Source organism: Petromyzon marinus, unplaced genomic scaffold (assembly GCF_048934315.1).
Source record: "Petromyzon marinus isolate PM22_M1 ecotype Great Lakes invasive population unplaced genomic scaffold, UKy_Petmar_22M1.pri1.0 PM_Scaffold_72, whole genome shotgun sequence".
NCBI classification, from domain to species: domain Eukaryota; kingdom Metazoa; phylum Chordata; class Hyperoartia; order Petromyzontiformes; family Petromyzontidae; genus Petromyzon; species Petromyzon marinus.
This window is the reverse complement of record NW_027423680.1, coordinates 339,517-356,550: the sequence shown is the minus strand read 5'-3', so window position 1 is coordinate 356,550 and position 17,034 is coordinate 339,517. Positions and strand designations below refer to the sequence as shown.

Genomic DNA, 17,034 nt, shown 5'->3' with positions numbered 1-17,034 from the left:
CACACTTACACACTCAATACTTACACACTCACTACTTACACACTTACTACTTACACACTTACACACTTACTACTTACACACTCACCACTTACACACTCACCACTTACACACTCACTACTTACACACTTACACACTCACCACTTACACACTCACCACTTACACACTCACCACTTACACACTCACTACTTACACACTTACACAATCACCACTTACACACTCACCACTTACACACTCACCACTTACACACTTACTACTTACACACTCACCACTTACACACTCACCACTTACACACTTACTACTTACACACTCACCACTCACTACTTACACACTCACCACTTACACACTCACCACTTACACACTCACCACTTACACACTTACTACTTACACACTCACCACTCACTACTTACACACTCACCACTTACACACTCACCACTTACACACTCACTACTTACACACTCACCACTTACACACTCACCACTTACACACTTACACACTCACTACTTACACACTCACTACTTACACACTCACCACTTACACACTACTTACACACTTGCACAATCACCACTTACACACTCACCACTTACACACTCACTACTTACACACTTACACACTCACTACTTACACACTCACCACTTACACACTTACTACTTACACACTCACTACTTACACACTTACTACTTACACACTTACACACTCACTACTTACACACTCACTATTTACACACTTACACACTCACCACTTACACACTCACCACTTACACACTCACCACTTACACACTTACTACTTACACACTTACACACTCACTACTTACACAGTCACCACTTACACACTCACCATGTTGATGTTGGTGGTGGTGGTGATGTTGGTGATGGTGATGTTGGTGATGTTGGTGATGTTGGTGGTGGTGGTGATGTTGGTGATGTTGGTGATGTTGGTGGTGGTGATGTTGGTGATGTTGGTGGTGTTGATGTTGGTGATGTTGGTGATGTTGGTGGTGGTGGTGATGTTGGTGATGTTGGTGATGTTGGTGATGGTGTTGGTGATGATGATGTTGGTGATGTTGGTGATGTTGATGATGTTGGTGTTTTGTGATGTTGGTGATGTTGGTGTTTTGTGATGTTGGTGATGATGATGTTGGTGATGTTGGTGGTGGTGTTGGTGTTGGTGATGGTGTTGATGTTGATGATGTTGGTGGTGTTGATGTTTTGTGGTGTTGGTGATGGTGTTGATGTTGATGATGTTGATGGTGTTGGTGATGTTGGTGATGTTGGTGATGTTGGTGATGTTGGTGGTGGTGTTGATGTTGATGATGTTGGTGATGTTGGTGATGTTGGTGGTGGTGTTGATGTTGATGGTGTTGATGTTTTGTGATGTTTTGTGGTGATGTTGATGATGATGTTGATGTTGGTGATGGTGATGATGATGTTGATGGTGGTGTTGATGGTGTTGATGTTGATGATGTTGATGTTGGTGATGTTGGTGTTTTGTGATGTTCAGGGGAATGACAGAGTTCTGGACAAAGGCGGTGGTGGTCATGGTGATGGTGATGGGGTGAAGCCTTTGCCTCGTCCCTCTAGGTATGTTCAGCCTCAAAAATAAAAGAGGCTACCTGGGAGAGCTTTGTCTGTGTGTAGGTGCTGCTATTCGCTGCTAACAGCACTTGCCCCTACAGCCTACTAGAGGCTACCTGGGGGAGCTTTGTCTGTGTGTAGGTGCTGCTACTCGCTACTACTAACAGCACTTGCCCCTACAGCCTGCTAGAGGCTACCAGGGGGAGCTTTGTCTGTGTGTAGGTGCTGCTACTCGCTACTAACAGCACTTGCCCCTACAGCCTTGCTAGAGGCTACCTGGGGGATCTTTGTCTGTGTGTAGGTGCTACTACTAACAGCACTTGCCCCTACAGCCCTGCTAGAGGCTACCTGGGGGATCTTTGTCTGTGTGTAGGTGCTGCTACTCGCTACTAACAACACTTGCCCCTACAGCCTGCTAGAGGCTACACGGGGGATCTTTTTCTGTGTGTGTAGGTGCTGCTATTCGCTACTGACAGCACTTGCCCCTACAGCCTGCTAGAGGCTACACGGGGGATCTTTGTCTGTGTGTATGTCTGTGTCCGTGTGTGTCTTTGTGGCAGTGTGTGTGCGTGGCTGTGTGTGTCACTGTGTGTCATTGTGTTTCACTGTATGTGTGTGTGTCACTGTGTGTGTGTCACATACCTGGGCAGTGTGCTTATGACTGGCTCCAGTTTAACAGCAGAGGTCTCACTCCGAATCAGTCGAGCGGCAATATCTTTTCATTGGTTGCGTAACGCTGTGTGGAAGCTACCTGGTCTGTCGCTCCGCACTAAGCTTCAGGTCTTCTCGGCCACGGTCATTCCCTCTCTTCTCTACGCTTGCGAAACGTGGACCCCCCTAATGGAACATCTTCGCCGGTTAGAAACATTTAGGCTGGCCTGCCTACGATCCATCCTGGGTTTAACCAGACTGGATTGTGTGAGGAGCTCACAAATCCTTGAAAGATCTGGGCAGGGTCCCATCGGTGAGCTCCTCCGGCAGGCAAGGCTGCGATGGCTGGGTCATGTAGCCCGCATGCCCAGCCACCGCATGCCGAAACAGCTTTTGTTCGGCCGGATCGAGGGGGCTAAACGGGCGCGGCACAGGCTAGAGAAGAGATGGAGTGATGTGGTACAGGAGGACGTGGAGCTGAGTGGACTTGCCGATGACTGGTACCAGCGGTGTCAAGATCGGCCTCTGTGGAGGAGGCTCGTGAAGGACGCTACTGGGCAGTTGGAGGCAGTCGCCCTCCAACAACAACGGAGGGCGGAGGAGCGACGCTCACAACAACGAGCGGAACGCCGGGTGGCTAAAGCACAGCAGGTTGGCACAGTAGGGGGCACAGGTGGTGCATCAGCCAGTCATCTCAGTCAGTCGACCCGTGGCACCTGGGTCTGCCCCGTGACCTCCTGCCAGCGGGCGTTCGACACTTCACGTGGCCTCACGGTGCACATAGCCTGGCACAAGCGTCGTGGTGACGTCACCGCCACTTAGTGGCGAATGGCGGTTGTTGTTGTTGTTGTGTGTAAGGGAGGTGTCCCCGCTCTCCGTGTTGAGGGCACGTGCTCTGTGTGTGTGTCACTGTGTGTGTGTGACTGTATGTGACTGTGTGTGTGACTGTGTGTGTGTGTGACTGTGTGTGTGTGACTGTGTGTGTGACTGTGTGACTGTGTGTGTGACTGTGTGTGTGTGTGTGTAAGGGAGGTGTCCCCGCTCTCCGTGTTGAGGGCACGTGCTCTGTGTGTGTGTGACTGTGTGTGTGTGACTGTGTGTGTGTCACTGTGTGTGTGTGACTGTGTGTCACTGTGCGTGTGTGTGTGACTGTGTGTGTGTGACTGTGTGTGACTGTGTGTATGTGTGTGTGACTGTGTGTGTGTAAGGGAGGTGTCCCCGCTCTCCGTGTTGAGGGCACGTGCTCTGTGTGTGTGTCACTGTGTGTGTCACTGTGTGTGTGTGACTGTGTGTGACTGTGTGTGTGTGACTGTGTGTGTGTCACTGTGTGTGTGTGACTGTGTGTCACTGTGTGTGTGTGTGTGTGACTGTGTGTGTGTGACTGTGTGTGACTGTATGTGTGTATGTGACTGTGTGTGTGTGTGTAAGGGAGGTGTCCCCGCTCTCCGTGTTGAGGGCACGTGCTCTGTGTGTGTGTCACTGTGTGTGTGTGTGTGACTGTATGTGACTGTGTGTGTGTGACTGTGTGTGTGTGTGTGACTGTGTGTGTGTCACTGTGTGTGTGTGTGTCACTGTGTGTGTGTGTGTGTACCTGTGACTGTGTGTGTGTGACTGTGTGTGTGTGACTGTGTGTGACTGTGTGTGACTGTGTGTGTGTGACTGTGTGTGTGTATGTGTGTGTGACTGTGTGTGTGACTGTGTGTGTGTGTGACTGTGTGTCACTGTGTGTGTGTGTGTCACTGTGTGTGTGTGTGTACCTGTGACTGTGTGTGTGACTGTGTGTGTGTGACTGTGTGTGACTGTGTGTGTGTGACTGTGTGTGTGTGACTGTGTGTGTGTGACTGTGTGTGTGTGTGTAAGGGAGGTGTCCCCGCTCTCTGTGTTGAGGGCACATGCTCTGTGTGTGTGTGTGACTGTGTGTGTGACTGTGTGTGTGTGACTGTGTGTGACTGTGTGTGTGTGTGACTGTGTGTGACTGTGTGTGTGTGTGACTGTGTGTGACTGTGTGTGTGTGACTGTGACTGTGTGTGACTGTGTGTGTGTGTGACTGTGTGTGTGTGTGACTGTGTGTGTGTGACTGTGTGTGTGTGACTGTGTGTGTGTGTGTGACTGTGTGTGTGTGTGTGACTGTGTGTGTGACTGTGTGTGTATGTGTGTGTGTGTGACTGTGTGTGTGTGTGTGACTGTGTGTGTGACTGTGTGTGTGTCACTGTGTGTGTGACTGTGTGTGACTGTGTGTGTGTGTGACTGTGTGTGTGTGTGTGACTGTGTGTGTGTGACTGTGTGTGTGTGTGACTGTGTGTGTGTGACTGTGTGTGTGTGTCAGGGAGGTGTCCCCGCTCTCCGTGTTGAGGGCACGTGCTCTGGACGTGACGTTCCACGTGGGCGGAGCGTACACCGTGCTGGACACCATCGGTACCGGAGCGTACGGGGTGGTGTGTGCTGCTCGGCACACAGTCACAGGTACACACACACACAGTCACACACACACACACAGTAACACACACAGTCACAGGTACACACACACACAGTCACACACACAGTCACACACACAGTCACACACACACACACAGTGACACACACAGGTACACACACACACAGTCACAGGTACACACACACAGTGGTACACACACACAGTCACACACACACACAGTCACACACACACTCACAGTAACACACACACAGTGACACACAACCAGTCACACACACACACACAGTCACACACACACAGTCACACACACACACAGTCACACACACACACAGTCACACACACAGTCACACACACATACACACAGTCACACACACACACAGTCACACACAGTCACACACACACAGTCACAGCTACACACACACAACCAGTCACACACACACACACACAGTCACACACACACACACATAGTAACACACACACAGTCACACACACACACACAGGTACACACACACAGTCACACACACACAGTCACACACACAGTCACACACATAGGTACACACACAGCCACACACACACAGTCACACACACACAGTCACACACACAGTCACACACACACACAGTCACACACACAGTCACACACACACAGTCACAGGTACACACACACAGTGGTACACACACACAGTCACACACACACACACAGTCACACACACACACTCACAGTAACACACACACAGGTACACACACACACACAGTCACACACACAGTCACACACACAGTCACAGGTACACACACACAGTCACAGGTACACACACACAGTCACAGGTACACACACACAGTCACAGGTACACACACATACAGTCACACACAGTCACACACACACAGTCACAGTAACACACACACACAGTCACACACACACACACAGTCACACACACACACACAGTCACACACACACACACAGTCACACACACACACAGTCACACACACACAGTCACACACACACACACACACAGTCACACACACACAGTCACACACACAGTCACACACACACACAGGTACACACACACACACAGTCACACACACAGTAACACACACACACACACAGTGACACACACACAGTGACACACACGCACACACAGTAACACACACACAGTGACACACACAGTCACACACACACAGTCACACACAGTCACAGGTACACACACACACACACACAGTCACACACACACACAGTCACACACACACGCAGTCACACACACACACAGTCACACACACACAGTCACACACACACACAGTGACACACACACACAGTCACACACACACAGTAACACACACAGGTACACACACACACAGTCACACACACACACAGTCACAGGTACACACACACACAGTCACACACACAGTCACAGGTACACACACACACAGTCACACACACAGTCACAGGTACACACACACACAGTCACAGGTACACACACACACACACAGTCACACACACACAGTGACACACACAGGTACACACACACACAGTCACAGGTACACACACACACAGTCACACACACACAGTCACACACACAGTCACACACACACAGTCACACACACACAGTCACACACACAGTCACACACACAGTCACACACACACAGTCACACACACACACACAGTGACACACACACAGTCACACACACACACACAGTCACACACACACAGTCACACACACACACACACAGTCACACACACACACAGTCACACACAGTCACACACACACACACAGTCACACACACACACACACAGTCACACACAGTCACACACACACACAGTCACACACACACACAGTCACACACACACAGTTACACACACACACAGTCGCACACACACAGTCACACACACACAGTCACACACACAAACACACACAGTCACACACACACACAGTCACACACAGTCACACACACACAGGTACACACACACACATAGTCACACACACACACAGTGACACACACAGTCACACACACACACAGTCACACACACACAGTCACACACAGTCACACACACACAGTCACACACACACACAGTCACACACACACACAGTCACACACACACACAGTCACACACACACAGTCACACACACACACACAGTCACAGGTACACACACACACAGTCACACACACACACAGTCACACACACACAGTCACAGGTACACACACACACACACAGTCACACACACACACAGTCACACACACACAGTCACACACACACAGTCACACACACAGTCACACACACACACAGTCACACACAAACAGTGACACACACACAGGTACACACACACAGTCACAGGTACACACACACACACAGTCACAGGTACACACACACAGTCACACACACACACACAGTAACACACACACAGTCACACACACACAGTGACACACACAGTGACACAGTCACATACAGTCACATACAGTCACACACACAGTCACACACACACACAGTCACACACACACAGTGACACACACAGGTACACACAGGTAGACACACACACAGTCACCGGTACACCCACACACACAGTCACACACACACACAGTCACACACACACACAGTCACACACACACAGTGACACACACAGGTACACACACACACAGGTACACACACACAGTCACAGGTACACACACACACAGTCTCACACACACACAGGTAGACACACACACAGTCACAGGTACACACACACACACACACAGTCACACACACACACAGTCACACACACACACAGTCACACACACACAGTGACACACACAGGTACACACACAGTCACACACAGTCACAGGTACACACACACACACAGTCACACACACACAGTCACACACACACAGTGACACACACAGGTACACACACACACAGTCACACACACACAGTCACAGGTACACACACACAACAACAACAACCGCCATTCGCCACTAAGTGGCGGTGACGTCACCACGACGCTTGTGCCAGGCTATGTGCACCCTAAGGCCACGTGAAGTGTCGAACGCCCGCTGGCAGGAGGTCACGGGGCAGACCCAGGTGCCACGGGTCGACTGACTGAGATGACTGGCTGATGCACCACCTGTGCCCCCTACTGTGCCAACCTGCTGTGCTTTAGCCACCCGGCGCTCCGCTCGCTGTTGTGAGCGTCGCTCCTCCGCCCTCCGTTGTTGTTGGAGGGCGACTGCCTCCAACTGCCCAGTAGCATCCTTCACGAGCCTCCTCCACAGAGGCCGATCTTGACACCGCTGGTACCAGTCATCGGCAAGTCCACTCAGCTCCACGTCCTCCTGTACCACATCACTCCATCTCTTCTCTAGCCCGTGCCGCGCCCGCTTAGCCCCCTCAATCCGGCCAAACAAAAGCTGTTTCGGCATGCGGTGGCTGGGCATGCGGGCTACATGACCCAGCCATCGCAGCCTTGCCTGCCGGAGGAGCTCACCGATGGGACCCTGCCCAGATCTTTCAAGGATTTGTGAGCTCCTCACACAATCCAGTCTGGTTAAACCCAGGATGGATCGTAGGCAGGCCAGCCTAAATGTTTCTAACCGGCGAAGATGTTCCATTAGGGGGGTCCACGTTTCGCAAGCGTAGAGAAGGGAGGGAATGACCGTGGCCGAGAAGACCTGAAGCTTAGTGCGGAGCGACAGACCAGGTAGCTTCCACACAGCGTTACGCAACCGATGAAAAGATATTGCCGCTCGACTGATTCGGAGTGAGACCTCTGCTGTTAAACTGGAGCCAGTCATAAGCACACTGCCCAGGTATGGGAAACTCTCCACTCTCTCCACAACTGCCCCATCACCGATTGGGAGTTGTGGGGGTGGAGTGTCCGATGGTACAAAATACCCAGGCAGGTGCTTAGTTTTGGTGGGGCTGATGGTAAGGCCCCACCTCTTAGTGGCACGCTCCAGTCTCAGCAGCAGCGTCTCCAACTCCTCCTCTGACTGAGCAGCTATTACCAAGTCATCAGCATACATAACGTGGTTGAGCAATAGGGAGCCATCCCTTGACCGCACCCGGGCATCGATTAGCCTCCCATTATATCTGTACCATATGGAGATTCCCCCGGTACAGCTATTGAAGGCTTCACGAACTACGTGGTCAAAATAGATGTTAAATAATGTGGGAGCCAGAGGACATCCCTGTCGCACCCCAAGGTGTACAGGGAATGGCTCTGACTCCCGGCCACGTAGTTTTACCCGGGCCCGCTCACCATCATGAAGGTCCTTAATGATCGTGAGCAGAGGGTCAGGTACTCCAAAAGCACGAAGAACGACCCAGAGCCCAGGCCTACTGATGGTATCATAGGCCTTGACCAGGTCAATAAAGCAGAGATGTAGGTGTTGTTGGAATTCCCTACACCTCTGCTGTAGCAGACGGACAGAAAATATGGCATCTGTGCAGGACCGCCCTTTCCTGAAACCGCATTGGGGCTCCGCAAGCCTCTCCTCAGCGTGCCTGGCAAGGCGATGCTGAATAATCCTTGCCAGGACCTTTCCCGGCACACTGAGGAGTGAGATGCCCCTGTAGTTGTTACAGTCTGTGCGGTCCCCCTTCTTAAAAAGGGGGACCACCAGGGCATCCTTCCAATCCTGCGGAACCCGTCCAGTGGTCCAGACTGTTGTTATGATGTCATATAGGGCAGTCTGTGCACAAACGCCACCCTCCCTCAGCATTTCGCTTGGGAGATCATCTCTGCCCGCTGCCTTTCCTGGTCTCAGACTCCGGATCGCCTTCAATACTTCATCAGCAGCTGGCACCTCAGCCAGCCACTCACAGGGGGTGACTTCATCCGATATTTGAGGCACCGCAGCCTCAGCAGGGTCATCCTCACTTTGTGCCACGATGTTTTCCTGGCTGAGGGATTTTCCCTCCCCCAGGACCTCACAGAAATGCTCAGCAAATCTGCGAACCTGTTCCTGGGGGTCGGAAATTGGATCACCGTTTTTTCCCCTAATTATGGTAATAGGTGTGGCGCTGCAGGTTACTTTTTTGATGGAGTTAAATAGAGATTTGTGATCACGGGCCACTGAGGCAGACTCCATCTCCTCAGCAACCCGCGACTACCACCCATCCTTGCAGCGCCTCACGGCTCTCCGAACCTCCGAGCGAAGGCTGCGGTAAGCCTCCTCATTCTCTGATGTGGGATTCTGTAGCCGATGACAGTGGGCCTGTCGCTTTTTCTCAACCATCCTGAACAACTCCTCTGTCATCCAGGGTGTCTGGGGAGGTCTGGACCGCGTACCCAAAGCAGCCATTGCAGCTGCATGAGTCACAGTCCTAAACCTCGCCCATTTACCCTCGACATCAGGAGGAGTCGGGGACGATGCCAATCCCAGCCGCAAGCGATGATGAAATTCTCGCTTGCAACTTTCATCAGATAACTGAGACCAGGCCACTTTAGGTTGGAATGGGGTCCTGGGTGTACACCCACCACCGGAGTGGAAGAATGGCAGGCGCATCTTACAGATGACTAGTCGATGGTCAGAGGGCAGATCAGCTCCACGGTAGGTCCTGGTGTCAAGGACATGGGCTCGCATTCGCTGGTCCGTCACTATGTAGTCCAGCAGATGTTCTTGCTTGGACCCGGCATGCATCCATGATGTTGTGTGGATGCGCCGATGCCGGAACAGCGTGTTGGTAATTACAAGCCCATGGGCTGCACAAAAATCTAGCAGCCTCCTACCGTTGTTATTGAGCTGATCTGGCCCATGCCCTCCAATCACTCCAGACCAGGTGCCAGTATCATGACCAACTCGGGCATTGAAGTCACCCAACATGATGACTCTATCCCGAGGGGCCACTTTAGCCAGCACCTGTGACAGGAGGTCATAGAAGGCATCTGACTCATCGGCTTTGCCTGCATCCCTCCACGGATGTTCATCTTCGGTGGGGGCATAAGTAACCACGACCACCATTCCTCGCCTCCGGTTGATGGGAAGGCGAGCCCAAAGTAGCCTGGGGCTTACAGCTTCCCACACCTCACCGCCACGCTCCCACGCCCCCTTCATTCTTTTGTTCAAAAGAAGACCCACACCCTGTTGTTTGGCAGTCTGCTGCCCCGAGTAGAGGACTGTCCACCCCTCATGGTGGCAGGAGCCAGAGCCGGTCCACCGGACCTCCTGAATGCCGCATAGATCCAGGCGGTACCGGTCCAGCTCCCGACAGAGGAGTGGCAGCCTCTCCTCTGCAGTGAGCGTTCGAACATTCCACGTGGCCAACCGTAGTGGCTTTTCGTTGTTTCTGGAGTAGCCCCGAGGGTAGGTATTCAATCTCCTGGCTCCGGCAATTGGGGTTTGGCCAGGAGACGTCATAGACGCCTGGCCCCCCGGGGCCTCCGGCACAAGCTTAGTTGTTACATATTTCAGTTTAATTCGTAGTTTCGTGGTAATTAATTGAAGGTGGAGGGGTTACCAGCCCCTCGCACCCGTCCAGAGCCCCCGTTTAGCCCCTGTGGTGGACACATATGCCATGAGGGGAGGAGCCAATCAAAATTGGATCTCCCCCCACAGCGCTGTCCACGACAGAGTTGCCCGTCCGGCACCGCGAGGAGGTAGGGGGTTGTTTTGCCGGACCAGGTACACACACACACAGGTACACACACACACATACAAGTACACACACACAGGTACACACACACAGGTACACACACACAGGTACACACACACACACAGTCAAAGGTACACACACACACAGTCACACACACACAGTCACAGGTACACACACACACAGTCACAGGTACACACACACACAGTCACACACACACAGTCACACACACACACAGTCACAGGTACACACACACAGTCACACACACACAGTCACACACATAGGTACACACACAGGTACACACACACACAGGTACACACACACAGGTACACACACACACACAGGTACACACACACACACAGGTACACACACACAGGTACACACACACACAGGTACACACACACAGGTACACACACATACAGGTACACACACACACACAGGTACACACACACACACAGGTACACACACACACAGGTACACACACACACAGGTACACACACACACACAGGTACACACACACACACAGGTACACACACACACACAGGTATACACACACAGGTACACACACACAGGTACACACACACAGGTACACACACACAGGTACACACACACACAGGTACACACACACACACACAGGTACACACACACACACACAGGTACACACACACAGGTACACACACACACAGGTACACACACACACACAGGTACACACACACACACAGGTACACACACACAGGTACACACACACAATTTCGATTTAAAGCTTTCGTGACTGCAAGGATTCATCTTCTTTGGCTCTTTCGGTAAAGTCACCACCACGTAGAATGAGAATAAAATAATAAATTGATAAAATAAAATAGCACAATAATATTCTCACGACGTTTCGGCCACAACACAAGCGGCCTTCATCAGGTGAAGGGACGAGACTGTCTGGAGGACAGCGCTGGAGTGAGAAAGCCACGCTCAGATCGCGACCTTTAAGCTGTGTCAGAAGAAACAAAGCGCCTTGACAAAGGAATTAGCATAGAATTTAGCATTGAAATGGCCCAGTGATTATCTTGTGACTGGTCACAGAAATGGCTATGTTAAAGTTAAAGCATACACATCCGCAGAGGCACCCCTTGACAAAGGAATTAACATAGAATTTAGCATTGAAATAGCTAAGTTAAAGCATACACATCCGCAGAGGCACCCCTTGTGTGTGTGTACCTGTGTGTGTATGTGTATATGACTGTGTGTGTGTACCTGTGTGTGTGTGTACCTGTGTGTGTGTGTATATGACTGTGTGTGTGTGTACCTGTGTGTGTACCTATGTGTGTGTGTGTGTTTGTGTACCTGTGTGTGTGTACCTGTGTGTGTGTACCTGTGTGTGTGTACCTGTGTGTGTGTACCTGTGTGTGTACCTGTGTGTGTGTGTACCTGTGTGTGTGTGTGTACCTGTGTGTGTGTATATATGACTGTGTGTGTGTATGACTGTGTGTATGACTGTGTGTATGACTGTGTGTGTGTGACTGTGTGTGACTGTTTGTATGACTGTGTGTATGACTGTGTGTGTGTATGACTGTGTGTATGACTGTGTGTGTATGACTGTGTGTGTGTCTGTGTGTGTGTATGACTGTGTGTGTATGACTGTGTGTGTGTATGACTGTGTATGTGTGTGTGTGACTGTGTGTATGACTGTGTGTGTATGACTGTGTATGTGTGTGTGTGTGACTGTGTGTGTGTGTGACTGTGTGTGTGTGACTGTGTGTGTGTGAGCGTGCCACTAAGAGGTGGGGCCTTACCATCAGCCCCACCAAAACTAAGCACCTGCCTGGGTATTTTGTACCATCGGACACTCCACCCCCACAACTCCCAATCGGTGATGGGGCAGTTGTGGAGAGAGTGGAGAGTTTCCCATACCTGGGCAGTGTGCTTATGACTGGCTCCAGTTTAACAGCAGAGGTCTCACTCCGAATCAGTCGAGCGGCAATATCTTTTCATCGGTTGCGTAACGCTGTGTGGAAGCTACCTGGTCTGTCGCTCCGCACTAAGCTTCAGGTCTTCTCGGCCACGGTCATTCCCTCCCTTCTCTACGCTTGCGAAACGTGGACCCCCCTAATGGAACATCTTCGCCGGTTAGAAACATTTAGGCTGGCCTGCCTACGATCCATCCTGGGTTTAACCAGACTGGATTGTGTGAGGAGCTCACAAATCCTTGAAAGATCTGGGCAGGGTCCCATCGGTGAGCTCCTCCGGCAGGCAAGGCTGCGATGGCTGGGTCATGTAGCCCGCATGCCCAGCCACCGCATGCCGAAACAGCTTTTGTTTGTCCGGATTGAGGGGGCTAAGCGGGCGCGGCACGGGCTAGAGAAGAGATGGAGTGATGTGGTACAGGAGGACGTGGAGCTGAGTGGACTTGCCGATGACTGGTACCAGCGGTGTCAAGATCGGCCTCTGTGGAGGAGGCTCGTGAAGGATGCTACTGGGCAGTTGGAGGCAGTCGCCCTCCAACAACAACGGAGGGCGGAGGAGCGACGCTCACAACAGCGAGCGGAGCGCCGGGTGGCTAAAGCACAGCAGGTTGGCACAGTAGGGGGCACAGGTGGTGCATCAGCCAGTCATCTCAGTCAGTCGACCCGTGGCACCTGGGTCTGCCCCGTGACCTCCTGCCAGCGGGCGTTCAACACTTCACGTGGCCTCAGGGTGCACATAGCCTGGCACAAGCGTCGTGGTGACGTCACCGCCACTTAGTGGCGAATGGCGGTTGTTGTTGTTGTGTGACTGTGTGTGTGTGACTGTGTATGTGTGTGTGTGTATGTATGTGTGTGTGTGACTGTGTATGTGTGTGTGTGTGACTGTGTATGTGTGTGTGTATGTGTGTGTGTGACTGTGTGTGTGTGTGTATGTGTGTGACTGTGTGACTGTGTGTATGATTGTGTATGACTGTGTGTGTGACTGTGTGTGTGTGTGACTGTGTGTGTATGACTGTTTGTGACTGTGTGTGTGTGTCTGTGTGTGTGTGTGACTGTGTGTGTGTGTGTGACTGTGTGTGTGTGTGTGTGACTGTGTGTGTGTGTGACTGTGTGTGTGTGTGTGACTGTGTGTGTGTGTGTCACTGTGTGTGTGTGAAGCGATAGTGTAACTGTTAGCGCTACGCTGCGCTATGAACCTGGTGACCCAGGTTCGATTCCCGCTCACGGCCAACACCAGTGACGATTATCTGAACCGGTCCCGGGCCTCCCCTAGGTCGACTCAGCCTCAAATGAGTACCTGGTGCGGTGTGTAAACATTGCCACTAGGGAGACAAAGGCGGTCGGGCGTGGTGCTGGCCACCCACCCCTTCGTGTACCGATCCGGCCTTCATAGGTGCTCGCTAATAGCACTTGCCCCTACAGTCTGTTAAGGCTATTGTCTGTATGTGTGTGTGTCTCTGTGTGTGTGTCTGTGTGTGTGCCTCTGTGTGTGTGTCTGTGTGTCTGTGTGTGTGTCTGTGTGTGTGTGTGTCTGTGTGTGTGTGTCTATGTGTGTGTGTGTGTGTGACTGTGTACGTTTGTGTGTGTACGTTTGTGTGTGTACGTTTGTGTGTGTACGCGTGTGTGTGTACGTGTGTGTGTGTGTGACTGTGTGTGTGTATGACTGTGTATGACTGTGTGTGTGTATGTGTGTGTGTGTGAATGTGTGTGTATGTGTGTGTGTGACTGTGACTGTGTGTGACTGTGTGTGTATGACTGTGTGACTGTGTGTGTGTGACTGTGTGTGTGTGTATGACTGTGTGTGTATGACTGTGTATGACTGTGTATGACTGTGTGTGACTGTGTGTGTGTGACTGTGTGACTGTGTGTGTGTGACTGTGTGTGTGTGACTGTGTGTGTGTCACTGTGTATGTGTGTGTGTATGACTGTGTGTGACTGTGTGTGTGTGTCACTGTGTGTGTGTGACTGTGTGTATGTGTGTGTATGACTGTATGTGTATGACTGTGTGTGACTGTGTGTGTGACTGTGTGTGTGTATGTGTGTGTGTGACTGTGTGTGTGTGACTGTGTGTGTGTGACTGTATGTGACTGTGTGTGTGACTGTGTGTATGACTGTGTGACTGTGTGTATGACTGTGTGTGTGTGTATGACTGTGTGTGTGTGATTGTGTGTGTGTGATTGTGTGTGTATGTATGTCTGTATGACTGTATGTGTGACTGTGTGTGTGTGACTGTGTGTGTGTGACTGTCTGTATGACTGTGTATGGCTGTGTATGACTGTGTGTATGACTGTGTGTGTATGGTCCGGCAAAAACAACCCCCTACCTCCTCGCGGTGCCGGACGGGCAACTCTGTCGTGGACAGCGCTGTGGGGGGAGATCCAATTTTGATTGGCTCCTCCCCTCATGGCATATGTGTCCACCACAGGGGCTAAACGGGGGCTCTGGACGGGTGCGAGGGGCTGGTAACCCCTTCACCTTCAATTAATTACCACGAAACCACGAATTAAACTGAAATATGTAACAACTAAGCTTGTGCCGGAGGCCCCGGGGGGCCAGGCGTCTATGACGTCTCCTGGCCAAACCCCAATTGGCGGAGCCAGGAGATTGAATACCTACCCTCGGGGCTACTCCAGAAACAACGAAAAGCCACTACGGGTGGCCACGTGGAATGTTCGAACGCTCACTGCAGAGGAGAGGCTGCCACTCCTCTGTCGGGAGCTGGACCGGTACCGCCTGGATCTATGCGGCATTCAGGAGGTCCGGTGGACCGGCTCTGGCTCCTGCCACCATGAGGGGTGGACAGTCCTCTACTCGGGGCAGCAGACTGCCAAACAACAGGGTGTGGGTCTTCTTTTGAACAAAAGAATGAAGGGGGCGTGGGAGCGTGGCGGTGAGGTGTGGGAAGCTGTAAGCCCCAGGCTACTTTGGGCTCGCCTTCCCATCAACCGGAGGCGAGGAATGGTGGTCGTGGTTACTTATGCCCCCACCGAAGATGAACATCCGTGGAGGGATGCAGGCAAAGCCGATGAGTCAGATGCCTTCTATGACCTCCTGTCACAGGTGCTGGCTAAAGTGGCCCCTCGGGATAGAGTCATCATGTTGGGTGACTTCAATGCCCGAGTTGGTCATGATACTGGCACCTGGTCTGGAGTGATTGGAGGGCATGGGCCAGATCAGCTCAATAACAACGGTAGGAGGCTGCTAGATTTTTGTGCAGCCCATGGGCTTGTAATTACCAACACGCTGTTCCGGCATCGGCGCATCCACACAACATCATGGATGCATGCCGGGTCCAAGCAAGAACATCTGCTGGACTACATAGTGACGGACCAGCGAATGCGAGCCCATGTCCTTGACACCAGGACCTACCGTGGAGCTGATCTGCCCTCTGACCATCGACTAGTCATCTGTAAGATGCGCCTGCCATTCTTCCACTCCGGTGGTGGGTGTACACCCAGGACCCCATTCCAACCTAAAGTGGCCTGGTCTCAGTTATCTGATGAAAGTTGCAAGCGAGAATTTCATCATCGCTTGCGGCTGGGATTGGCATCGTCCCCGACTCCTCCTGATGTCGAGGGTAAATGGGCGAGGTTTAGGACTGTGACTCATGCAGCTGCAATGGCTGCTTTGGGTACGCGGTCCAGACCTCCCCAGACACCCTGGATGACAGAGGAGTTGTTCAGGATGGTTGAGAAAAAGCGACAGGCCCACTGTCATCGGCTACAGAATCCCACGTCAGAGAATGAGGAGGCTTACCGCAGCCTTCGCTCGGAGGTTCGGAGAGCCGTGAGGCGCTGCAAGGATGGGTGGTGGTCGCGGGTTGCTGAGGAGATGGAGTCTGCCTCAGTGGCCCGTGATCACAAATCTCTA

General features: G+C 52.0%; 1 protein-coding gene across 1 annotated transcript in view; it reads left to right on the top strand.

The window, feature by feature from the left end:
* LOC142923807 (mitogen-activated protein kinase 7-like) overlaps positions 1-17,034 on the top strand; it is a 48,642-nt gene that overhangs the window by 10,218 nt on the left and 21,390 nt on the right. Inside the window, 2 exon segments of the mRNA XM_076064780.1 lie at positions 1,498-1,577; positions 4,549-4,685. Coding sequence (XP_075920895.1) covers positions 1,498-1,577; positions 4,549-4,685 — 217 coding nt within the window.